This window comes from Eptatretus burgeri, chromosome 10, assembly GCF_056783735.1.
Source record: "Eptatretus burgeri isolate ZD-2024b chromosome 10, Ebu_testis_v1, whole genome shotgun sequence".
NCBI classification, from domain to species: domain Eukaryota; kingdom Metazoa; phylum Chordata; class Myxini; order Myxiniformes; family Myxinidae; genus Eptatretus; species Eptatretus burgeri.
The window spans coordinates 17,544,616-17,571,590 of NC_140970.1; the positions used below are offsets into that span (position 1 = coordinate 17,544,616).

Sequence of the window (26,975 nt, forward strand, 5' to 3'; positions counted from 1 at the left end):
AAGATATGAAAATCACAGACAAACTGATAAATAAATTATCTTTTAATATATACACGAGTAGACTGCCCGCCCTTCAGGCGTCTTGATCCAAGCATGCAGCACGTTCCTCTGACGCATAACTTTATTTCGGTGGTGTATAGGCAACTGACAGCTTTATATAGTAAAATAAATATCCTGGGTTATGTGGAAGAAGCAAAAACATACCAACTGCATATAATTCAAAACACCTCAAGCACTGGAAAACGTGGGGACAGGAATAGCGCACAATAAATGGTGAAGACTTGTAATACCCTCTCCCACCTGTAGGCAGCACTACACGATACACATTTACATGGAGAATTTGCATCCCCCACCTTCTCCCTCAAGGTCAGGTCAGGCATGGGAGCATGCGCCGGAGCAGCGCATTGCTGCATCCACTTTCTGCCAGTATTCCAGGGGCCTCCATCTGGCCATCCAGCAGGCAGATGCCAAGCCCATCACCATCTCATTGAGATGATGATCAACCTGCTGCAACCACAAGTCATGTGGTCAGCCCATTGGCCTCCTCCACTCATGAGGCTCCCTCACTGAGAGAATCTGGTGAGCAGGATCAGCGTCAGGAAAACGAGCCACATGTCCATTGAGCCGCAACTGATGCTCACCGATTATGCAGGTAATAAATCTCATTTGAGTCTCTCTCAGCAACCGCTCGTTGGACACAAAGTCCGACCAGTGACAGCCAAGGATTTTCCGAAGAGATCTGGTACCAAAGGAATTAAGTCTCAATCTCAGAACCCTGGTCAGAGTCCAAGTCTCACATCCGTGGAGCAAGATTGGAAGCACCAAGGACCTGCAGACTCAGACTTTCGACCTCCTGCACAGGTACCGACAGTGCTATACCCCATGATACAGTGAATCCATGACTCCCCAGGCCCGACCCAGACATCTATTGACCTCTGACTCACAGCCAGCAGAGACATGAATATCACTGCCAAGGTAAGTGAATCCCTCCATTACCTCAACATCCTCACTACAAACAGGTACAGACAAGATAGCACATTCCAAGATTTCAACTGAAAGCCTGGATCTTTGTTTTTACCAAGGAAACCCATAATCCCAGTGGCTCCGACTGCTCAATCAGCACCTCGAGGGCCCCCAAAAGGATATCCAGAGTCCCTGCAAAGATGACTGCATCATCTGTGAAATCAAGGTCAGAGATCTTGACATTCCCAAACGATGCACCGCAACTTGATCTCTCTGACATCCTCCCCAGAATCCAGTCTACACAAGCACTGAAAAGTGTGTGTGTGTGTGTGTGTGTGTGTGTGTGTGTGTGTGTGTGTGTGTGTGTGTGTGTGTGTGTGTGTGTGTGTGTGCGTGTGTGTGTGTGCGAGTATGTGTGTGTGTGGGGGGGGGCAGTACACACCCCTGACGAACTCCAGTAATAACTGGAAGTAAGTCAGAGATGGTACCACCACATCTCACAGCACTCTCAGTTCCAGAGTAGAGTTCAGACATGAGATTGATCAGTTTAGGTGGCACCCCACGAAGACCAAGAATCCTCCAGAGGACATCCTGATTCACTGAATCGCACACTTTACAGAGATCAACATAGGCTGAAAGCAGCCCTTGCCGAAACTCTCGTCTGCGTTCGGTGAGGACTCGAAAGGCAAGGATACGGACAATCGTTGACCTCTTTGATGTAAAGCCTGACTACTCTGGGCGCTGTTGCTCAAACAGATTGTGGCGAACCTTATCAAGAACTATCCGAGCAAACACGTTTCCCAGCACTGAGAGTAGTGCCACCTCTCGGTAGTTGTTGCAGTTCTGACGATCACCCTTCCCTTTCCAGAGAGGGATGACAAGGCCCCTATTCCAGTCAGTTTGGATGATGCCTGTGTTCCAAGCAGAGCAAAAAACTGCATGCAATGACAGGGGTACAGCATTTCCACCAACCTTGAGAAGTTCCACCCCTTCCCAAAGACCCAGTCCGTCCATGAAGCCTTCTGACCACATGTCTATTAATTATGTATTGTTTGATTGTCAATTGTACCCTGACTTCACACACAACCGTCTATTAATTAGGTACTATTGGAATGTAGTGTTCGACTCTTTACACTACTGAGACCACTTTGACCGTTCAATACCCTTTAAGACCCCCAGGACCCTTTGGACCCCAAAAGACCCAGTGGACCCAAAAGACCCTGAGGACCCAAAAGTCTCTGAGGACCCAGAAGACCCAGATAACTCAAAGGTCACCAAGAACCCAAAAGACCCTGATGACCAAGAAGACCCTAAAGACCCCAAAGTCCTTGAGGACCCAAAAGACCCAAAGGAACCCAAAGATCCAAAAGACCACAAAGACACAAAAGTCCACAAAGACCCAGATGACCCAAAGGTCCCTCAGGACCCAAAACACCCTGCTGACCAAGAAGACCAAAAAGACTCAAAAATCCTTGAGATTCCAAAAGACCCTGAGGACCCAAAATACCCCAAGGACCCAAAACACTGAAAACCCAAAGGCTGCTGAGGACCCAAAGACCTATTATACCCCCAAGGACCCTGAGGACTCAAAAACTCATAAGCCCCAAAAGACCCATTAGATCCTTTCAGAGCGCTTTTACCTTTAAGACCGTTTCAACACTTTAGACACCTTGAGATCCCTTCACCCTTTTTATACCATTTTGACCCCGAGAACCAATATTCCTTAACACCGCTTAAGTCCCTTTAGACCCCTCAGACCTTAACATTATTCAGACTCATTACACCCTTCAGACAGATTAGATCATTGACAATTTAAGAGCTTTTGACCACTTGTACCTTTTTATATCTGCCTCTGTGTGGCTTTGTTACTTATGCATGGTCACATCTTTTAAGTTACGAACTCCAAGCTCCGGCTACAAATACAACTTTGTGTGGGGGTTAATACAGGCCAAGTTGCTGCGGCCTCACACAGGAGTGTGCAGGGGCAGGAAGGGGGCGTAAATTATCGATGTGAATTTGTACCGTGTAGCGCCACCTGGTGGTGGAGGAAAAGGGTATTACAATTTCCGTTTTTTGCCTGGGCAATGCTGAGGTTAAAGCATTCTTTGCATGGGTAAATTTGCTCTCCTTCCCTTCTCCACCTCCCTCACCGCCCGCCCCTCCTCACCCACCCCTCCCCCCCGCCCTCCAAATAATGGAGGGCCTGTCAAAGCCTGGCATCATGTGTGAGACATTTCTAGAGGAAAGAGACTTCAGCACGAATGAGGGGCAAAGTGGGAGGGGTGGTGGAGTGGGACGTGAGGATGGAGACGGGGAGTCAGGGTTAAAGCACTCTATGCACGGCTATATTTGTCGTCCTTTACTTCTCGCTCAAAATTTTTGGCAAACAGGATTACTAATTGGTCCATCAGTGAAGCGATGGGTAGGCTCTGCTATTATATTATAATAGATAAATCGATGGATATACCGACATTTGAATGAAGGGAGCAAAATTGGGCCAAAAACGAGCAAATTTTCCTGAAATATGGCCATCTTGCATTTGGCCGATTTGTGAGCAGTGCAAAAAGTTTGCATTGTTGTGCATTTCGGAAATACCTACAATATACAAAGAAATAAATTATGGGCAACAACCTTTTACAGCATGTATCAGCATTCCCATTAGTAGTGTCAGGTTTCCGCAAAAATAAGGCATTGGCATTTGGCACCCTGGGAAAGGTAACAAACAAAAAAATGGACCCAAATGCAAAAACCTTCTCCTCTGGGAAAAGTAAAAATAGTCAAAGTAGAACGCAGGGAGAGAAAACCTTTGGGGGAGACCTCATGAAAGAGAACACAGTTGGGAATTTCAAATATTATTTTTTCCAAATGAAATGTATAAAAGCTTCTAATATGTAATGTGAAATTATTATTGATGACAAAGCTTTGGAAAGAATTGGGACCATTCAGTAGATTAACTCATTCCTGCTATCATTTCCAAGTTCCCAAAATAACTCTTTGTTAAGTGACAATTCGGATTGTCTGTAATGAACCTTGGAACAAGTTTCGTCAATCACTCTCTGCCTCCCGGAGTGTTCCTCCTCAATCCCATGTTCCAAGAACCATCCGGCATTCGACTCTTAACCTTCTGCACATTCCTCCTCATCTACATCATCGCCTTCGTTGGAAACTTCACGATGATTGTGCTCATAGTCCGGGCGAAGCAGCTTCACAAGCCCGTGTACATCTTCCTCGCCAACTTGGCGGCAACAGATCTTATCGGTATCTCTACAACACTTCCACGAGTTATGTATAATATTATTGTTGATAACACCATCAGCTTTCCAGCCTGTTTTACTCAGATGGTATTTTTTCATTTCTACATTGTCATGGAGAGTTTTGTACTGAGCACAATGGCTATCGATCGATACATTGCAGTTTGCTGTCCGTTCCGGTACAACGTTCTCATCACAAACAGAAGAGCAAAAGCCATGAATGTTGCTGTTATAAATTCCTCTTTTTCCATCGCTCTCATTTTGCTGGTCTTTGTGCTGAGGTTGAACTTTTGTCGATCACGTTTTCTCACAAATTCATTCTGCATTTTCATGTCCTTATCTAATCATGCATGCCAAGATGTCAACCTTCACAGCATGGTTGGCATTATGATTATAGTTCTATCTCTTGGGTTTTCAATTGTGGTTATAATGATCACATACTTGTGCATTCTATATGAATGTTTGCACCTGAGAAAGCACTCCAAGGGAAGAAACAAAGCAATTCAGACATGTGTGACACATTTCATGGTTTTTTCTGTGTTTTTTATGTCCGTTATATTTTTGGCTGCCTCACTTCGGTCGGGGAATGTAAAGTTTGTTTCTACATCAATGCATAACGTGATGGACACATTTCCTGTCATGGTTCCCCCGGTTTCGAACCCTCTCATCTATGGACTACGTACAACGGAGATCCGACGAAGCCTCAGGAGGTTCCTTCATCGATTCAGCTTTCCCAGAGTGCATTGAATCAGCAGATGGAGAGAGTATGATTTATAAAATACTGACCAAGGTGCTGGAAAATATCAAGGCTGCAGGCAATGATTCACCTCGTCTTTGCAAAGGACACCATGACATCTTGAATGTCCACCAACCAATGCCAGCAGATGGTGTGCCCAGTTTAATGTCCTTTGGAGTGACGGCACACGCAGTGATGAATCAGCCATCCTGTGGGATGACAGTTTATAGCTGGGTCAAGATTCAAACCCAGGCTAGACAGCTTAGATGTGAGTATGTGCACCTCTCGGCCATCCTGCCAGCCCTCATTAAATAAATACCCCACAATTAATCCTATTAACACTCATACAAAAAGATGGCTCTGAATATGGCATTCCATGCGTTCTTCAAATAATTGCAAAACAATGAAACGTTTTATGATTAACTTATTGCTGTCATCAAACATTTTATAAATCCATAATCAAAGCTTTTTTACTGTTACTTCGATTGTACAAGCCTACATCTTCACAATCATTTTAGTTTTGACCTTTATAAAGCAAAGATTTGCTTTTATTAGTCAATTAAATTTATACATCTCAAACTAAACTTGTGTTTTAAAAGAACTTACGTGTGACTTTGTTATTCACTGCATTGTGGTTTCCACATTGAATTTAAATGCAAAACTCTACTTCTTACCCACCAGAGATAAAATTCGTTGTACTAAGTTATATTTTCAGGAATCCAGATAAATGAGGGAGAGAGCCAGGGTCAGTATATTTAAATTTGCCATGCTCCTTTGATCATTAAACATATGAATAAAATGAACAATAAAAAAAGATTGAAACCATGTCTTGTTAAATAACAATGATATTACTTCTTTATTTTTTTTATTTTCAAAATTATTGTCCTTTCCGAAATATTATACAGACTCGTCCAAGTCTCAATTGTTTGTCATTGTTGGAGAAAGCCATGAGAAAACTTTAACCAAGACTCTTCTTTTTCCTCCAGTTGATAATCTCGTTAACCTTGGTTTTAGTGACCGGGATTTTGTCTACGGAGGTGTGCGCATTGGTATATGTTCAGGGAAAGCGAAATTCTCCATGAAGGTTGGTGGAACAGTAGCACTGTTTCGTATTCATGACAGAGATGAACATGGATGATCAGCATCAAAACTGATGAAGGAAGACAAAACTGACCAAGGAAGGCAAATGTGTGAATAAAGCTGGTCAATTTCTCCAGATTTTCTCATTCTTTTCTTCAGCTGTTTCAGAAAGTAATGGATGGGTATGGGGAGACAAGTGGGGAAAAGTACAAGAGTGGTTCCAGATTAACCTTGGCTGGAGGAGCAGTAGTGCAGTCTTGCGTGTTTCAATGCCACACAGATCTAATTTTGTCACGACATATTTACCACAATGAATTGTGGAAGAGAGCCGGGGTCAGTGTCTTTAAATATGGGGGACGTTAGTCTTGATTTAAAAGAGAGAATTAATTATAAATGGTGAAATTTTATTGTATTCGGTGATTACCAATAACCAGTCACATGCTTTACGAACTTGGTTGTAAAGGAAAAAAAAACAAAAAACTTTTGTAAGGTCACTTGGCTGCCTCACTTTGCTCACAAATGTTGTTCCAAAAAGGCAATTTTCTCATTTTCTTCAAATCCTGGGAAAATAATAATATGATTATCAAAATTCATCATAATGTAATGATCACATGATATATATATATTTCATAGAATGTTAGTTTTTTTTTACCAGGCATTTAAGTCTGAATTGTAGTTTTTATGTAAACACTCATGCATGTTGTCAATGTGAGTAGAGTTAATCCCCGACATGATAATAGATTATTTATCACCTTGATGTCTCGCAGACAGGACATCGAATCAGAGAGCATGCCATCCATCAGATGGAATGTGGAACTTCAGACGTACATTCCAGCATTGGTTTCTGCTGTACATGTCTAAAACTCCAGGGTATCTTTTATAAAGAGAAGACAATTGTCACCAGCACCTTCACTGCAGCTGCTTAGAAGGCAATTACAGACTACACAATGCATTTCCTTGCACAGAAAGCTGCTTTGGCAGTCCTTGACAGCCTGAAAATGGTAGACGATTAATTCATCCATCCATCGATGTTTAATTGCAGTTTTTGTTTGAGAAAATTTTGAAAGTAAACCAAATCTCACAATAATTCCAATATTTTTCAGCGTATTTTCCAACTAACTGTCCCGTCCACATTTGTCTAACATTGGAACTCCTTCATGTTTGAAGCGATCTAAAAGGAAAAGTAAAAGGACGGATAAACCTTCATTAAGGGAGCAATGGATGAAATATGCTTTGACAAACCGTAAAAAGTGTTTTATGACCCATCAAGACTTTTACGAAAAAATAAAAAGAACCACAACAGCAACAGCAGCAGCAACATGGAGCTCTTGTAGACCTACCACATGTCGCAGGTAAAAAATATAAAACGCGGGCATTGTCTGGACTAAATGGCACAATGTCGCACTCTTCATGAGGGTGAGACTTCACAAGATTGTCAGTTACCTTCCCCAGAGCAAAGCAGACACGATTCACACTCTACACCTAATGCTGTAAGAGAGACACTGTGCAAACATCGTCCCTTGGGGTGAGCATTTGGAGTGGTGTTTGAGCACGTGGTTCAATGTATCTACACTGTTCTGAGTGGCATGTCATACTCATATGTGCTTTTATCTCTTGCAAGAACTTTGGAGAACACAACAGCGTTATGTCAACAATCGCCCGGCACATTCCTGCTGCAAGCAAGTTACTTGTTGATCATATTATTCGAAACCAATTGCAGCTGGAGCTTATTGAATTGGTGGGAAACCAATTTGCAGTCACCTGTGCTGTACATTTGATTAGATAAAGCCAATAAAGGTTGTTCTCTTATTCATCGATTCATCATGGACTTTTATTGGGTGTGGGAGGATATATTTATGAAGTCACAATTGCTTTTCAATGGAAGGAAACCCAACTACATATACTGTATATACCAGTATACTGTATTATATATTTTTTAAATCTTGCTTCCTATCAGTTACAAATCCTCCTTTTACTTCCTTCTTCTCTCCCAACAGTTCTTATATTTCCTTATTTCCTCTTGTATTTCCATTCCCTTTACGAACACTCTGATTCTCAAAGTATTTCTTCCCTCCCCTGATAAACTTTATACATATTGAAATAACCAAATTTTATCACCAAAATAACAAATGTTCATATCTGCATTGCTACTATAGATTCTAAAATTAAATTATTCAATCTGACATTCAACAAGAAGTTGTGCTGTAATTGATATTCCTCTGCAGAAAGGTTTACTTGCACTTTTTGTTTGAGAAAATTTTGAGAGTAAACCAAATCTCACAATAATTCCAATATTTTCAGCGTATTTTCCAACTAACTGTCCCGTCCAAATTTGTCCAATATTGGAACTCCTTCATGTTTGAAGCGAAATCTAAAAGGAAAAGTATGCTAATGCTAATGTCGGATATTCAACAATAAATGCTAATGTCGGATATTCAACATTTAGAAGACTTTCATTTCAGGTTGAAAATCATACAAACAATGAGCTTTTTGTGAAGACGAGAACTCAGATAATCTTCAATCAAACTTCAGACAACTTTGATCAATCATGTTCTGCTCCTTGCATGGTCCCCATCAAGACCCTGTTCCACAACCATCCAGTGCTGAGGTTTTTGAAAAACTATCATTATCAGAGCACATCAAACAAGATTTGGTTATAATATGCTTGAGGTTTGGATCAGAGGGAATATACATATTGTCGTGTCCAGGGGTTTAGCCCCTACCTGGACGGATGGTCAAACAGTTCTCCCTTGGGGGCGTACATCCAAGATTCTCGGAGACTAATAGCGCGTGCGAAAGAAATGGCGGTGAAGGACGGAGGCACACGGGTTATACTCAACCCACAACAGATACAGGAACACAAGCAAATGAAATTATATTAAATGGATTATGTAATGACAGTAATCAAATATGTACAATTCCTGGGTTGGTGGGAATATGATATGTATGAAAGGTGGGAATATGAATATGATACGGAAATACGATATGTTTTCTACAATGACAATAATTCAAATTATAATAATGAAAGAAAAATGTGAGGTCATCTTCAGCCTAAATTCCTATTTGAGGCACCTCCACACTCACACACAAGGAACAAGGAAAGCCAACACAGGTGGAGGCCATTCAGCCAATTATGCCTGCACGAACACCACACCAACCCATCTACACAAGATCCCAGGAAGAAATGCTAAAAGAAAAATGTTTTTAATTAATGAAATAATTTTTTTTATAAAAAACATTGTTTTTTTGTAATTATTTTATTTTATTTTTTCCTTTCTCTTCCCAGCGGGGAGGTGGTTAAAGACACACATCAACAACCACACAACCCCCCTTAACAAGACACCCACCAACAGCACTCCATACACAATCACCCATCAATACTCAAACTACCTAAAAGTCTAAACTTTCCCATACCCCTCTACCTCCATAACTTCCAGGTACCTATCTAATTCTAATTTAAGCTTATCTACTTTTTCTGCTGCCACTACCCTTCCAGGGCCAGTGACCACACCTGCTGCACCTCCGCCACTGCCCCCCCCCCGTTGCACCGTCACCACTTCCAATATCCTCAATAACCTCACTCCACAACCATAACCAACTATTATCTATAAATTTCTCACATTCTGCTACTTGCTGCAAATTATTGATGCGTTCCTTCAACCCGGTAATAACCTTCCTCAAGTGGACGATTTCCTCACACTTTCTACATTAATAAGTTTCCTGATTAACTTTCCTCATAATTTCCTTATTAATTACTCCTCTGTTTCCCCCATTGTTGATGTGGCCCACAGTGAGAAACTGTGACATTTTACCTACTCCTCATCCTTTCTCATTCGCTCTCTATTTATAACCTTCCTCACCCCCATACTCCCAAGGCCCCAACTGACTTCACTCGAAACTTATCATGAGGCCTCGCCGTGCTTCTTTCAAAAAACCAACTCAACGACCCGCCAAAACTGTTATGAACACAACACGAAAAAAATAAGTACCGTTCCACAGCCCGCGACACAAATCTCGAAAACAAAATATGCAAAACACTTTAGGACTGGAAACTTAGCTTTCGAGGGACTGGAAGGAGAGTTCGCCACCCAGTCGTCCTCATGCGCCTCGTGCGCCGACACACACAGACAAGGAGTCATATAAAATAAAGAAAAAAAGAAATCCCTTTCGTTCCTTCACTTAGTTGTGTCTCGGCAATCTTTTCGGACTTGATGATTGAACCACGTCATCAGCTTGCGGGTAACCGCGCCCCAAAAATGGTGCCGAGAAATTCGTGAGGAAATATTCGACGTCAGTGCTCCCAAAATGCAGTGTTGCTTCTTCATTGACTGCGCTTGCCGATCCCACTCTCTCCATTCTCTTGCCAAGATACACTCTGGTTTCTCTGATTGTCTCCCTCACAACAAACTTCACTCGTGCGTTCGGTCCTCACTACGAGCTGCTTCCCCATGCTCTCTGATCGCCTGCCTCCTACGCACTCTTCCTTTTCCTGCTCACATCACGCCCTTCGATCATCAGCCTCAGGGGTGTCACTTCGCCCATCATCACCCTTGGAGGCAGGGCTTCTTGCCGATTTGGTCATGTCATAAAAACGCAATTCTTCCATTGCTCGTTCGTAATACAAAAAACAAAGGGAAATGTCACAGGGGACGATTACATGCTTGGGAAATTATCCTTAATCCCTATCTAACTGGCACCACACCACCCCCCATGTGGTGACAAGTAACACTTCAGCTTACAGTTTCCCTACTTAGTTTAGATTAAGGTTTCTCGAACACGTCCACGTCCAAGCAATTCTATATGATCCTATCTTTCGAATGAAATTCCTCCATCTACCCCACAAACATAACAACATACAATAAAAAAGACAGTCGACTTCTTCTGTAGGAATGGCCTGAACACTGCGATGGCTCAAAACAAAATAAATCCTCAAAAAAAAATTAAACTTATAAACTGGAACTTATGAACCTATAAGTTACCTACCAGTCATCTGCGGAGAATTCCCCATTCAATCACACTCATTAAACTTTGGGACATCATCACTGAACTCAAAAAATGAGAGACCCAAAAATTCCCGTTTGTTATTCTTCTTATTCTTATTTTTATTACGAGCAGAGTACCTGCACTCTGGGTGATCTTGTTGAGATCAACATTTTAGGCATGAAACACGTTCTTCTGATGTATACCTATATTTGGGCAATGTATAGGCAACTGACTGCTCTGTGTCGGCAAAAAAATAACCCATGAAGTTATGTATATGAAGCAAAAACATACGTATGGATTATAATTCAAAACACCTCAATGCATTGGAAAATTTAGGGATAGGAACGCCTTACTGGAAATGGTGGACACTTGTAATATCCCTCCCCCCCCCCCCCCCCACCTGGAGGCAACGATACACAATACACATTTACATGGAGAATGCTACCATTTAAAATGGTGTCCTCGGGTCATTTGAATCCTCTGGGTCTTTTGGGTCCTCGAGGTATTTTGAGTCCTCTGGATCCTTTGGGTATTTTAGGTCTTCAGAGTCCTCGGGGTCTTTTTAGTACTCGGGGTCTTTTGGATGTTTTGGTTCCTCGGGGTCTTTCGGGTATTTTGGGTCCTCAGGGTCTTTTGTGTCTTGTGGATATTCAGGGTATTTTCTGTCTTTTGAGTGTTCTGGGTCTTCGAGGCATTTTGGGGTCTTCGGGGTCTTTTGGGTCTTCAGGTGCTTTTTGGTCTCCGAGGTCTTTTGGGCCCTCCATGTTGGGGGGGGGGGTCTTTTCGGTCCTCTGGGCACTTCAAGTTAACTATTTTAGGTTACAATTGTTGGTGACGTCAGGTCATCAGTCCATCCAATGGGTGAACAACAGATATACATTCATACATACATCCATTATATATAGATCCTTTTCTGAAAGCAAAAACTCAAAATTTGTTTCAGCTACGAACTTGGTTTAAACACCAATCTACTGCATTTTGTCATGTGAAGGTGCAAAGTGATTGAAATTCTAATGGCTTGAAGGGATTCCAAGAAAAGTACACAAAATTGCATTCCTTAGTAAAGGACTAGCAAAGTACCCGCCCATGGGCGGGTACAGTTATCTGTTGAATGGCGTTGGTCCCGTCTCGAATAGATGAAATTGAGAAATTGACGTTATCTGGTGACCTTGACCCCGTGAACTTTGACCTTGACCTTGATCCCCTAATGTCCGTTCCCAAGGATCACATATGCCAAGTTTCATCTCATTCTATCCAACGGTTTGGCCATCTATAAAGGACAAACAAACATGAAAAATTGACGTTTTCGTCAATTTATGATGTCATAACTCGAAAACCGGAAGTCGAAAGTGAATGTCGTCAATCAACTGTGTCATTTAATTTTGATTATGTGTCTAATGGCGTTGGTCCCGTCTCGATCGGATGAAATTGACCCGGTGACCTTGACCCCCTTGACCCCGTGACCATTGACCTTGAACTTGACCCCCCCCCCCATGTCCATTCTCATGTCCCAAGGATCACTCATGCCAAGTTTCACCTCATTCCATCCAACGGTTCGCCGCCTATAAAGGACGAACAAACATACATACAAACATATTCTGTTTTTTTTTAGTATAGTAGACGAGACAGTACCCGCCCGTAGGGTGGGGAAGGAATGAGGGGAGGGAATGGAAAGGCAGTGTTAGGGTTAGGATTAGGGTTGGGGTTAGGGTTGGGGTTGGGGTTAGGGTTAGGGTTAGATAACCCTAACAACTAACCCTAACCCTAACCCTAACCCCAACAGCTTAGGTATCTCATTGTATCCAACGGTTTGGCCATCTATAAAGGACAAAGAAACATGAAAAATTAACGTTTTAGTCAATTTATGACGTCATAACTCGAAATCTGGAAGTCGGAAATGAATGTCATCAATCAACTGTGTCATTTCATTTTGATTATCTGTCGAATGGCGTTGGTCCCGTCTCGATCGGATGAAATTGACCCGGTGACCTTGACCCCTTGACCCCATGACCTTTGACCTTGAACTTGACCCTCCCCTCCCCCCATGTCCGTTCTCATGTCCCAAGGATCACTCATGCCAAGTTTCATCTCATTCCATCCAACGGTTCGGCCGCCTATAAAGGACGAACAAACATACATACAAACATATTCTGTTTTTTTAGTATAGTAGAAAAGAAAGATGAGGAAGGGATTGGAGGAGTGGGCGGGACTACAATTGTCAATCAGCCTGATGGGGGCGGGGCCACAAGACACATTAGCCCAAGGTCCAATCAGACGTATGTATATGGTTGTGGTTCGCGATGGGATATTATCATCCCAATTCATGCAGGGCAGTTATGGGGCGAATCTACACCAACAACACACATATTTCTTTAAACTACATACAATTTAGAATATTATATCGCCTATAAAGTATGTACAGTACCAATACAATGTGAGCATGTCACTACTGTTTAGAATATTATATCACCGATAAAGTATGTACGTACAGTACCAATACAATGCAGCACTTTGCTAAAGTTTGTACTACAACATTTGTAAATCAGCAGAACACCTTATGGATTTAACTACACAAATGAGTGTGTGTGTGTGTGTGTGTGTGTGTGTGTGTGTGTGTGTGTGTGTGTGTGTGTGTGTGTGTGTGTGTGTGTGTGTGTGTGTGTGTGTGTGAGAGTGTGTGAGAGTGTGTAACCTCCATAACATCAAAACCATGAAACATAACAACCTCAAACTTTGCATGCACACGAAGGGACCTCCAAGGAAATGCATGACTGAAAATTGGGTGTTTGGGTTAATTAAAACACCCCATTTTGAAGATAATTAACAGCCTTATTTAATTATATCCTTTATCAGGCGCATCCTCTGTCACCACTCTCTATAGGGTATTTAGTCCTCTCCTGGGTAATCTCGCTGGGGTCTGAAGCCACCATGTTTTTTGGCCAACTCAACCATCCCTTGACTTGGAACAGGCTGCAACGATCTCTCAATGATAAAGTTGTGGTTTTTTTTTTTTCACTTTCCTCACTCATAATATCCAATGCCTGATCATCGTAGCTATGAATCACTGGATAGATACATTGCAATCAAGGGAGGTGCAAAGTGCCACTCCCTTTATATGGGACGGTTTCTCTGAATGCAACTTTAACACAGGGACTGGAAATTCGTTTCTCGTGTTCTATTGCACGAAATTGGCAGCAAATTTCAGAAGTAAATCCTTTCCACATCGAAGTAATATGTTCTAAATTTCATTGTTCCTTTAGACCCCTAAGACCAGTGCTGGATTAACCATTAGGCAGACAAGGCATGTGCCTTAGGGCCAGCCAAAAATTCGGGCCAAAAATTATTTTCACATTAAATATTTGTCTTTTTTTGTATTAAATATTTTGTTCTTGAATCAGTTCATCTTTTGTCTGGGGTCCATTTCCATGAGCCCGAGATCTAATTTAAAATTTTCAGGCCATTCTCTAAAATTTCAAAATGTGGCTTTGGGCTAGCCGAGGCTTAATCCGGCACTGCCTAAGACCCCTTATACCCTTAAGTCACTTGAAATCCCTCAAACCCCAAAACACCCCCAATACCCTTTAAGATGCCCAAGGCACTCAAGACCCTTCTGACCCCGACCTCTATGATCTTTAATATCTTTTCAACACTTAAAACACCTTTAGATTCTCTCACCCTTAAGATATTTTATATCCTTTAGACCCACAGAACATTTAGAAGTTCACACCCCTTTAAGCCCAGTTCGACCCCTTAGACTTAAACACCACTTAGACCCCTTACACCCTTCAGATAGATTTTAGAAAGCTTGAACCCTTGACCATTTTGACATTTCGACCACTTAACCTTATCAGACCCTTCTTACATGCTTGAGAGATTAGACAATTTCGATCCACACAAAACAAACCAATATTGGAACATACCCTTTAGTTAGACACTTGTCAGGTCAGGCCAAATTAGATCTGTGACTTGCTACAGGTACCTTGTAAACCTGTACTAACCTGTTTCATGGTTGGATTGTCAGCGACGAAACCATCTCCCCTACCAGGTTTCCTAGTGAGGAGAGTGTATGGATATGGACACCCAGCAGGATTAAAAAACAAAAACTGTCAAAGGGTGAAGAAGCTCCTTGGGAGTCAACGGCCATCCATAACTAGTGCTCAGCTGTGTCTGAGGACGTCCTCCTGCAGTTGGGTTACTATTTTTAGAAAGTTGGTGACAGGATTTTCTCTCAAGCCATCGTGAAACATTTCATTCCAAAAAACCCTGAAAACACAAAGAGAACTGAAAACCCACTCTGTCTGAGTATCTCCTGTGCTGCTGCCCTTTGCAGGGCAGCTCACCGGATGACGGGATTGTGGCAAAGCCTTTGGGACCCCCACTCATTCATGATAGGAAGAAAAGCACGGGGTAAACTCACTGGGTCAGATTGCTGTGGTGTGTGGTGGAGTGGTGCTGAGGTATTATCCATCAGATGGTGGTCACCTTGGGTTAACCTGAGGTGGTCCGTTCAGGTGGGTGCCTGGAATGTCCGATCCAAAAGAAAGGATGACCACCTGTCTCTGTTGTCATCTGAGCTCCAGTGTTTGAACATCGGTATTGCAGCACTCTCTGAGGTTCGGAGACTGGATTTCGGCGAGATCATGGTGGGTGGTCACACCAACTATTGGTCTAGTCGCCTTGATGGTTACCATGTCCAAGGAATTGCTGTATCTGTGTCCAAGAAGCTGACTCTGATAACAATTGAGATAACACCGGTCAACGAGTGAATTATGAGTCTGAGGATTCGTCACTCTTTCGGTGTCATTTCCCGAGTCTCTGTATATGATCCAACTGGGGCGAGTGATCTCACCATGAAAGACGCATTCTATGCCGTGCTCGAGTCTGTGGTTGATCAGTGTCACAGGTGAGATACACTTCTAGTCTTGGGGGGATTTCAATGCATCAACTCGTACTGATCGGGATGGTTATGAGACATGGGCTGGTCCCCATGGGTCTGGAAATGTGAACCAGAATCGCACTAATTTCCTTGACTTTGCAAGAAGTTGTGGAATTATGGTGGCTGGTTCATGGTTTCAGTGCCCACAGGCTCATCGCTAGACTTGGTATTCCAATGTTGGCGGTGTGGCAAAGGAGATTGACATGTGCTCATTGATGGTCGCTGGAGGACCATCCAGAACTGCAGGGTCTACTGGAGTGCTCAGTTCCTCAATACCAACCACAGGCTTGTTGAAGCAACTCTGAAGTTTCAGCTCAAATCCAGGAGAATGGGACCATCTCAGCCTAGGCTGGATGTTGGCAAGCTCAAGGATGATAGGATAGCTGAAGAGTTTGCAAACAGGCTGAGTGGGGATGTGGTAGAGGGTCTGGGTGCTTTGTGAAATCCTAAAGAGTTGTGGAGTGCCTTCAAGGCTGCCATCCTTGATGTTGCCGGTGGACATCTTGGAACCCACCGTCAGGTGAAAAATAATTTTGTCTCTGAAGTGACACTGGATACCATTGACCAGAGTTGAGGGCCAGGCTTAATGGCAAAGCTGAGCTGTTCAGGGAGTTGAGGCATAAAACTGTACGTATGCTGAGGGTGGACAAGGAGGCATTTGTACGAGGAATCTATGAGAGGGTAAAGAATCACCTGTGAGTCAGTGATTCTCGGCCTGCTTGCAGGGGAATTTGTGCATTGCATTCCACCGAGCTCATCCCTCGGTGTGCAGCAGTTAGAGTAGAGGTTGGTGGGCTCTTGAAAGAAGAATCCAAAGTGAAGGCCGCTGGGGCTTTTACTTTGAGTGGCAGTACCAGCCTGACAGACCAGTCATTGAGTTGGATGTCAGGGATGTTACTATCCCAACTGCTGACCCTCCAATCAACTGTGATCCACCTTCGTTTGTGGAAACACAGACTGCGGTGAACCAGTTGAAATGAGGTATATCTCCTGGGAACTGTGGCATCCATGCCAAACTTCTCAAGGTTGGTGGAAATGCTGGTACCCATGTCATTGCATGCACCTCTGTGCTCTGTTTGGAACACAGGCATCAGCCCAACTGACTGGAAGAGGGGCCATGTTGTTCCTCTCTGGACAGGGAAGGGTTGTCACCAGGACTGCAACAACTACCAAGATGTGATGCTTCTCTCAGTGCTGGGCAAGGTCTTTCCTCGGATAATTCTTGATGGGGTTCACCACCATCGGCTTGAGTATCAGTACCCAGAGCAGTAAAGCTTGACACCAAGGAGGTCAATGATTAACCGTATGTTTGCTCTTCCACTCCTCACCAAATGCAAATGAGCCTTTCATCAAGGGCTGCTTGCAGCCTTCATTGATCTCTGCAAAGCATTCAATTCAGTGAATTGGGATGTCCTCTGGAGGATTCTTGGTCTTTGTGGGGTGCCACCAAAACTGATCAATCTGATGTCTGAACTATACTCTGGTACGGCGAGTGCTGCAAGATGCGGTGATTCCATCTCTGACTTATTTCTCGTTGTTACTGGTGTTTTTCAGGGGTGTGTACTGACCCCAACTGTTTTCAGTACTTATACGGACTGGATTGTGGGGAGGATGTCAGAGAGATTGAGCTGTGGTACATACTTTGGGAATGTCAAGATCTCTGACCTTGATTTCACAGATGATGGAGTCATCTTTGCGGAGACTTTAGATATCCTTTTTAGGGCCCTCGAGGTGCTGAATGAGGAGTTGGAGGCACTGTGATTAGGGGTTTCCTAGGACAAAACTAAGATCCACGCTTTCAATGACATCTTGCACACTGCTATGTTGTCTGTTCTATGATGTTTCAGAAGAGCACTATCTTCCATCCTCAGAGGAAACAATAAGATACCAGACTTGCAACTGCAAAAACAGCTGTACTATTTATGTCCGGAGGGAATGGCGTAACGTCATGATTGGGCTGTTAGGGGGACCAATCTGCACGAGTTTTGAGACAGATTGAATATAAAGAGCGGGGTTGGAAGGTGGATTTGCTTCAGGTTTGGATGTTCGAGTTACCGGTTCCATGTCACGTGCTTCATGTCTGCTCTGGGTTTGTGTATCAGGCTTTACCTTCGCACCCGCAGGTAGGGGTTATGGGTGATTGTGTAATCCTCGATAGGCAGCATACAGGTCGACGTGTCGCTTACTCGACAATGTGCCTGAAAGCCACGCTTCGAGAACTTCCCAGATCACCAGGTCGGGAGCCGAAGCTTTTTAACCTCTGCCATCTTCGAAGATGGATGGAGGTTACTGTTTTCACCCCTTTCTGTTTGTTTGTTTGTTTGTTATCTTGCCAAAACGAAGTTTTTGCAAGATATGTTAGTCAGCTTGTATGTTTTTTTTTGTTTGTTTGTTTGTTTGTTTGTCTGTAATCACGTATAAAAAATTCTGCAGAGCACAGTTATCATTGGAAATTTTTGTAACTTCGCATATCAGAGGCCTATAGAGGTCCCTTTCAGCGCATACAATTTTGAAGGTCAAGGTCAAAGGTCAAGGTCACTTTGTCGCAAATCAGGGGAGTCGACGAAACCCTTATTTTTTGAGTAATTTTGATCGGATCATCTTCAAACTTCATGGGAATATCGTTCATGGTCTGGCGCTCAGCTGATTAATTTTTGGTGGCGATTGGCCTTGACCTTCATGGTTAATGCCAAAGTTCAAACATATTTGACCCCAAGGTCAAATTTTCAAGTTTTAGGAACCATATCGTGTAGTTGAATACCTCAAATTGAACACCTCGATGAGTGCTTTCTAGATATGTAAAGCTTGAGACATTATGACGTCATTTTTGTGATGTTATGAGGCAAACGCATATTTTTCATGGTTAATCTGTAGAACGATTCTCATCGGAATCTCTCGTAGGCAGATATTCCTCAAGGAGTCGCTCCGGGTGGATATCAGCTCTGTTCACCTCAGTGTGACCTTAAAGAAGTCACACGTGGTCACCTTTTGGCAAGACACCCACATGTTTATTTGTTTGTTTGTTTGTGAACAGTATTACGGAAAAACTCATCGACGGATTTCGACGAAACTTGGTGGGGGGGTTAGGTATGGTCCAAGGATCATGCCATTAAATTTTGGACTTGGTCCCCTCCCCCAAAAAAAAATTGTTAGAGAAATTTTTTTTTTTTGCATTTCTACATGTTTTAAGTGAATTCCAACCCCCCCCCCCAAATTTTTTTTACCCCCCCCAGAAAAATAGAGAAATTTTTTTTTGCATTTCTTCATGTTTTAAGTGATTTCCAACCTGCCCCCCCCCCAAAAAAAAATTGTTACCCCCCAAAAAAAAATTAGAGAATTTTTTTTTGCATTTCTACATGTTTTAAGTGGTTTCCAACCCCCCAAAAAATTGTTACCCCCACCCAAAAAAATAGAGAAATTTTTTTAATTTTTTGCATTTCTACATGTTTTAAGTGATTTCCAACCCCCCCCCAAAAAAAAAATTTTCGAGAAATTTTTTTTTTTTTTTGCATTTTTACATGTTTCAAGTGATTTCCAACCCCCCCCCCCCAAAAAAAAAAAATTGTTAGAGAAAATATATATATATTTTTTTGCATTTCAACATGTTTTAAGTGATTTCCAACCCCCCCCCCCTAAAAAAAAAAATTGTTAGAGAAAATATATATTTTTATAATATATATATATATATATATATATATATATATATAATATATTATAAATATAGTCCCAAATGAACTTTTTTATTCACAACTGAAGAGATCAAACTAAACACTGTAATAGTTGAGCGAGGTAATATATCAGGAATACCTGGAAAAAAAACGTGTGCAAGTCAAAATTCACTGGTTGCAGAAGCATTCAGCCCCTTATTGCTTGGTGAAAGTACCTCATGCAGAAATTAGTTTTTTTGGGGGGGGGTTGGGAGGTCTCTACCAGCTTTGCACAGTGAGATGGTGAAACCCTTGCCCATTCTCCATGTGAAAATTGCTGTAGTTCTGCAAAGTTTGATGGGGTCGTCGATGGACTGCAAACTTCAAGTCTCGCAAAAAATGTTCAATTGGGTTCAAGTCAGGACTTTCACTGGGTCACTCAAGAACATTTAGTTTCTTCATCTTCAGCTACTTCAGTGTGGCTTTAACATTGTGCTTGGGATCATTGCCCTCTTGAAATGTGAATCTCCGACCCAGTTTCAGATTCCTGGCCGACTTGAGCAGGTTTTCATCATGGATTCTCCTGTACTTTGCACCGTCCATTGTCCCTTCTATCATGACAAGCTAGCCAGTCCCTGCTGATGAAAATCAGGCACATAACATGATGCTATCACCAACATGCTTGACATTCGTGATGGTGCTGCCTGGGTGATGTACAGTGTTAAGCTTGTGGCAGATGTAATCTTTTTTTTGTATACATTGTCGAGGCTTGTATGAGAGCTAAAACACAACGCACAGCAAGGGGGCATGAGACAAGAGGGGCAGGAGAGGGAAGGACAAAACAGTGGGGAACAGGGACATGAGGAGATCTGTGGAAGGGAGAGAGATTGGGCGGGGAACATGGCAGATACAAAGATGGACATTACAGGGACTTTCAGGAAAGAAAGCAGGAAATTTGAAGGAGGTGGGTTTGGAGTGGATTAACGGGAAGAGAAAAGATCGAAGTTTTGAATGGGGGAAGATAAGAGGTGGTAATGAACAGCTGTTGTGAAGACCTGGAGGGAAGAATGGGATTGAACAGAGTGTGGGAGTATATTCTGAAGGTGGAGAAAAAAGAGGAATGAAAGAGTGAATGTGAGCAGTGATTCGTGATTTTGGTACTTTTACCAGAAGGAGATTTCTGGCAGACATTGAGGACCCTACGGAAATATGGTGGGGACATATCGCACACTGAGCAGTGGGGGCGAGCCCATAGAGGTGACGGTAGACGATAAAAAGACCACCATCCTGCCTGCGGTGAGAGGGTGAGAGGCCCAAAGACTCAGTCTCGTCACAGAAGATACCAATGATCCGAAATGCCTTGGTTTCCACAGTGTGAAGTCGAGAAAGGTGAGAGGCAGGAGCACCAGCCAGGAGGGGAGAGAAGTACTCCATCAGGCTGCAGACAAAAGCTTTGCATATGGTCAGGAGCTTCAGTGGGCCGAGGAAGGACTTTGCATAATTGAGGATTCCCAGTCAGTGACTGGCTTTGGAGGCCAGGTTGGACATGTGGCTTTCCCAGGAAAGATCATGGCAGATTGTGAGACCCAGAAGCTTGAATGAAAGGACTTATTCAAGAGGGTTGTTGAGAAAGTAGATGTGGGGGGTTCGAAACGGTTCTTTTCCGAGAGACATAGTGAGAGTGTGAGATGTGTCAGGATTGAAAGACATGTTCCACGTGTTGGACCAGTTTATCCAGATCTGCAGGTGCTGAATGAGGAGTTGGACCAGTTTATCCAAATCTGCAGAGAGTGAAGAAGCTGTGTTTGAGTGATGGCAGAAGGGACAACAGACGGTGGAGTCATCAGTAAAAAGATAAAGAAGATTTTCCATCGAGTCGGAGAGATCATTGATGAAAACCAGAAAAAAATAAAAAAACAGAATACTGCCTTGAGGAACTCCAGCCTGGACAGGTAGAGGGGAAGAGAGAACTCCATTTAGGGCCACACATTGGCTGCAACAGGAGAGGAAGTCTGCGAGCCATGAGTGGAGATGGCCTTGGATACCTGAGGAAGAGAGTTTGGTGAGCAGGGTAGGGTACCAGACCATGTCAAAAGCAAGCGATATGTCAAGGGACATGACTGATTTCATGTCCAGCATTGAAGACCTCCATGCGTTGTTGAGAGAGCAGAAGCACTATATCCATGTTAGAGTGATCTGGTCTGAAACCAAATTGATGATCGGAAATCAAGCCATTGGATAGAAGGAAGGATTTAATGTCTGAAGCAATGATGGATTCCATAACCTTGCTGATGATTGGGAGAAGGCTGATTGTTCTGTAGTTGCAGGGATGCTTTGAATGTCGACCAAAAAGTTCAATTTTGGTTTCGTCTGACCACAAAACATTTCTCCACATACCTGCAGTATCATTGAAATGCTTTTCACAAACTTCATGCAAGCTTTTAGATGTATCTTTTTCAGGAATGGCTTCTTTATTGGCACCTGCGCATCAAGAGCAGCTTTGTGAAGGATACGGGATATTGTTGATTGAATACTGACCCCCATCTCGGACATAGAGCCTTGCAGATCTTTCAAAGTCATTTTTGGAATTGCAATGACATCCCAAACCAGTTTCCTGCTTGCCTGGTTGCTGTGTCTGGGACAGAGGAGGGCTCCATTCAACCTTCTGGAACTCGCATATGGAGATAACAACCAATGACATGCGTCACTCACACAGATAGAAAGACATACAGGGGCATTGCAATAGTCTTGCATCCCCTTCGGATGAGCTAAAAACACCTCGGAGAGAAGACCTCATTAACACCTTTGAGAGAAGACCTCATTAAAATGAGCACAGTGGGGGAAAACAAACAATCACTCTGTAAAGCTGTAAGTATAAAAGTTTCCAATATAATTTGCAAAACGACTGTTGATGCACAAGCCTCAGAAAGCATCATTGATTCGGTGCATTAACTGATGCTTTTGCAATCTGGCTGTCATTTCCAAGTTAAAAAACGGAACCTTTTGTGAAAGTGAGAATTCAGAATGTCTGCAATGAACCATGAGACAACTTTTGCCAATCAGTCTCTGCCTCCTGGAATGTTTCTCCTGAAGACCATGTTCCGGGAACCATCCAGCGTCCGACTCTTGGCATTCTGCACCTTCCTCCTCATCTACATCATCGCCTTTGTTGGAAACTTCATGCTGATTGTGCTCATAGTGTGGGAAAAGCAGCTTCACAAGCCCGTGTACATCTTCCTCGCCAACTTGGCGGCCACAGACCTCATGGGAACGTCCGCTGCACTTCCACGAGTTATGTACAATATTCTCATAAATAACTCCATCACCTTTCCAGCCTGTTTCACTCAGATGCTATTTTTGCATTCTTTTGTTGCAATGGAAAGTTTTATACTGAGCACAATGTCTGTAGATCGGTATATTGCCGTTTGTCACCCACTCCGGTACAACGTATTCATCACAAATAAAAGAGCAAATATCGTTAATGTCAATGTGATCGTGATTTCATACTTTCTCTCTCTTGTTCAAGTCATATTATTGTTGCGTCTCCATTTTATTTGCAAACCAAATATCCTCCCAAACGCAATTTGTATTCATATCGCAGTAGCAAACCTTGCATGTGAGGACGTCACGATCAACAATCTTTATGGCTCGGTGTTCATTGTTATGATGTTCGGTACTCTCACTGTGGTTGCAATCTTTACTTACTCTTTCATCCTGCGTGAATGTCTGCGTGTTGGGAGCCATTCGGAAAAAAGTAAGAAAGCGCTGCAAACTTGTTTAACGCATTTCATGGTTCTTTCCCTCTTCTTGTTTTCTGCTCTGTTTACTGCCATTTCTCTCCGAACAGCGAACAGTAAACACATCTCACCATTCGTGAGAGTTGTACTTGATTCGGTGTCGTATGTTCTTCCTCCTATCAGCAACCCCATCATTTATGGTTTACGTATGTCAAAGATCCGGCACACGATTAGGCGCTTATTGGGAAAGATTAAATATTATGTTACAGAAAACTCAATTGCTTCGTTCACAGCATCTTCCAAAATGGTTATATTGTAAAATAACTGGACAATTATGCAATTTATTATGCATGCTTTACACAGAGAAATCTCTTTTGACAGGAACTAGAAGCACCCGCGTTGAAAGATGAACGCATGCACATACACACACTGAGACCGAGCTCCTTTTATATCTTAATGACAAATGATCCCTTTCATGTGGAGCAAATGCACTCAAATGTTTCCCAAAAGTTTGGTTTTTACACACTGCGTGTATTCATGAATTTAATTTCAAAAATGAATTAATGCTTTAAAAATTAAAGGCTAAAACAATTTTCTTTAATGATGTTTCCCTCAAGATCCCACCTGACTTCGTCTCCTTTTCGAGCAAAATATTGGTGGTTGTGATACGATCGGTCAAAGTTAGATTAACAATTTAATTTCTCTACTTCAGTTGTACTCATCCTATCATAATGATTGTTCATACTTGATTAATGCCAAATAAAATTCATATTCTTATGCAGTTAAATGACTCTGTCTAATGATGTTGTTTAGACAACTCTAACCTTGACCTTGTTCACACTGAACATATTATATTTTACATGATATTGTGTGGACAGTTTAAGCGTTCGTCAAAATTTAACATTTTCTTTTGTCAGATGATTTCCAGAACTTGTACAACTGCTTCACTGATATTTTTGTTTGAAGGCCATGTGTCAGAGTACAAGGTGTCCACAAAGTTTTGCGCCGGTAAACAACGAACTGGAATATGACACTGTGGAAACCCTGTACGATACCTGTGAATGGTGATTTGTATCTTAATGTGATAACTTTTGTGACAAAACAGCATTTGAAAACATTTCATATGCGTTTTATATTTATGAAAATGCACACAAAATTTCAACTTGGAATCAAGGTATTTTGTGTTTTTGGGAAACAAGTCTCTTAAAATGGAGGAACGCAAGGGGCATTACTCGAGAAATAAAATTAATAAAAACGAATAGTTTGAATTTGTATTGTTTCTTAAATGTTTGGAGAATAAATTCAAGTTAATCAAAATGCAATTTGGCATGATCATGCGAGTCGTCCAATGATGTGGAGTTGACATGAACTAATAAATATAAAACTACTAAGCAATACATGCACCGATCAGAAATACCCATTCATAAGGAGCAAAAGTAGTGAAGGATTAATCCCTGAAGAATATTTATGTTGGTGGGAAATACATTTTATCTCCGAATGGGCCTTGCCCCTGCAACGTGTCAACTCGAATGTTACAATGATAAGGATGATTTAACAGAAATGATGAGAGTAGATCAGGCCCTCTGAGCTGTACCGAATGCACCGCACAGAGGAGTCAGAAGAGGCGAGCATTGCCATTGGCCATGGGATAAATTGTTTTTACTAACGGAGGTAATTACAATAACAAATCACAAAAAAGAAAACGACAATGAAAAAATATGTAATTAACGGGACACCTTAACACCAGTTGTGAACATGTGATGTAAAATGCTCCTTGAACACTAGAGAGCGACATCACCCCTGCAATCAGGGAGCAAATGAGGTGGATGCCCTGGGAACTCGTCAACTGAGCAAAAAAAAAGAATTTTTTTTTTTACAACTTTGACACTTTTTCCGTTGCAGTTAACGAGAAAAACAGTTTCACATTATATCTAACCACTGATTTTGAAAAGAGAAAACAAAATGAAAACCATCGTTCAGGCCCTTTAATATATTTTCAATTGAAAAACAAGTATCATCTGGCCACATCAAACAAAATTTGTTTACAATTTGCTTGGAGAAGTATTAAAATTTGGGTGAGAGGAAATAATTTATCTATCCATTCCACCATAACCCACACTTTCCCTCAAGTCCCACAATCAAATGCATGTCTCCAACACCCCTTCCTCCTCCCTCCTCCTGAAGTGTATGGCGACGTGAGGTGAGGCCTTGCCCCCCCCCCCCTTCATTGTTAATATTCCCATCAATGAAGTGATGGGTTGTATTCACTAGTTTATAGCGAACGCAGTGAGCTTCATATTTAATGCGTGCACATGAGAGAAGAGGAAACAACAACAACAACAACAACAACAACAACAACAACAACAACAACAACAACAACAATGCATTACCCTTGGCAATTTGGAATCTGTGTCGTTGGCTATGATCCTTTTGCTTCCGGTTGTTTTTAAATGCTGTGCGGTGTATAAACACAATTGGGTTTTATTTCTATCTTGTGAATATTACTTAACGCGTGCACATGAGAGAATAGGAAACAACAACAACACAATACCCTGGCAATTGTGAATCCGTGTCGTTGGCTATGACCCTTTTGCTTCATTTTTCTTTTTTGCTTCTGTTTTTTTTTTTTTTGCTTCCGGTTTTTTGTCATGGGGAATGATGCATGCCGGGAGATAAAGGCATCGTCGGAGACATGAAAGACCCAAATAATATCAGACATGGTGTATATTTCCTCCACTGATTTTAATAAAGATATCTCTCCCGCATCATCAAAAAATAATTTTTAATCGTGATTTACGTTATTTGATCGCTGATTCCGAATCCAGGCCGAAGTAACCGGAAATTGCGTATACAGTTGTGAACAAGTTATAGGTAAAGTCAGAAGCGAATGTAAGAAGAATACTACGTTCGCTTCTTGTATTATTTTTTGCAGATGAGATCCTGTTCTAGGCGGTGTAGTTGTCGTTGTGAAGGTAATGTTGAGGAATAAATTTTTTTTAGATGAGATCCTGTTCTAGGCGGTGTAGTTGTTGTTGTGAAGGTAATGTTAAGGTAATACTTATATTTTCATAGCCAAAAGACTTTAATTTGATATATTTAAGAAGCGAATGTAAGAAGAATTCTATGTTCGCTTCTAGGCTTTGCCTATTCCATATTATTCGCAACATAGAAATAGATAAAGTCAGAAGCGAATGTAAGAACAATTCTACGTTCGCTTCTAGGCTTTGCCTATTCCATATTACTTAACGCGTGCACATGAGAGAATACGAAACAACAACAACAACAACAACAACAACAACAACAACAACAACACAATACCCTGACAATTTGGAATCCGTGTTGTTGGCTATGACCTTTTTGCTTCCGGTTTTTTTTTTGCTTCCGGTTTTTGTCATGGGGAATGATGCATGCCGGGAGGTAAAGGTATCGTCGGAGACATGAAAGACCCAAATATCAGACATGGTGTATATTTCCTCCACTGATTTTAATAAAGATAACTCCCGCATCATCAAAAAATATTTTTTATTCGTGATTTACATTATTTGATCACTGATCCCGAATCCAGGCCGAAGTAACCGGAAATTGCGTCAAAATCATCAGCTGTGTGGCGCTTACACGTACCACGGTATAGTTGGCAAGTAT

The 26,975-nt window shown here is 42.1% G+C and overlaps 2 protein-coding genes across 2 annotated transcripts; both read left to right on the forward strand.

Moving 5' to 3' along the window:
* The first annotated feature begins 3,881 nt into the window (after window positions 1–3,881).
* LOC147018009 (olfactory receptor 8D1-like) lies at window positions 3,882–5,266 on the forward strand. The gene has a single exon (XM_085900035.1). The coding sequence runs from the start codon at window positions 3,987–3,989 to the stop codon at window positions 4,959–4,961; it is 975 nt and encodes a 324-aa protein (XP_085756161.1). The 5' UTR covers window positions 3,882–3,986; the 3' UTR covers window positions 4,962–5,266.
* Window positions 5,267–22,527: 17,261 nt separating this feature from the next.
* On the forward strand, window positions 22,528–23,652 carry LOC147018010 (olfactory receptor 56A4-like). Its single transcript, XM_085900067.1, has one exon. It carries the CDS (start codon window positions 22,621–22,623, stop codon window positions 23,650–23,652), a length of 1,032 nt encoding a protein of 343 aa, XP_085756193.1. The 5' UTR covers window positions 22,528–22,620.
* Window positions 23,653–26,975: the final 3,323 nt, after the last annotated feature.

Bases quoted from the DNA above. Each gene is read 5' to 3' on its own strand.
- LOC147018010 (XM_085900067.1), top strand. From the start codon at position 22,621: ATGTCTGCAATGAACCATGAGACAACTTTTGCCAATCAGTCTCTGCCT.
- LOC147018009 (XM_085900035.1), top strand. From the start codon at position 3,987: ATGAACCTTGGAACAAGTTTCGTCAATCACTCTCTGCCTCCCGGAGTG.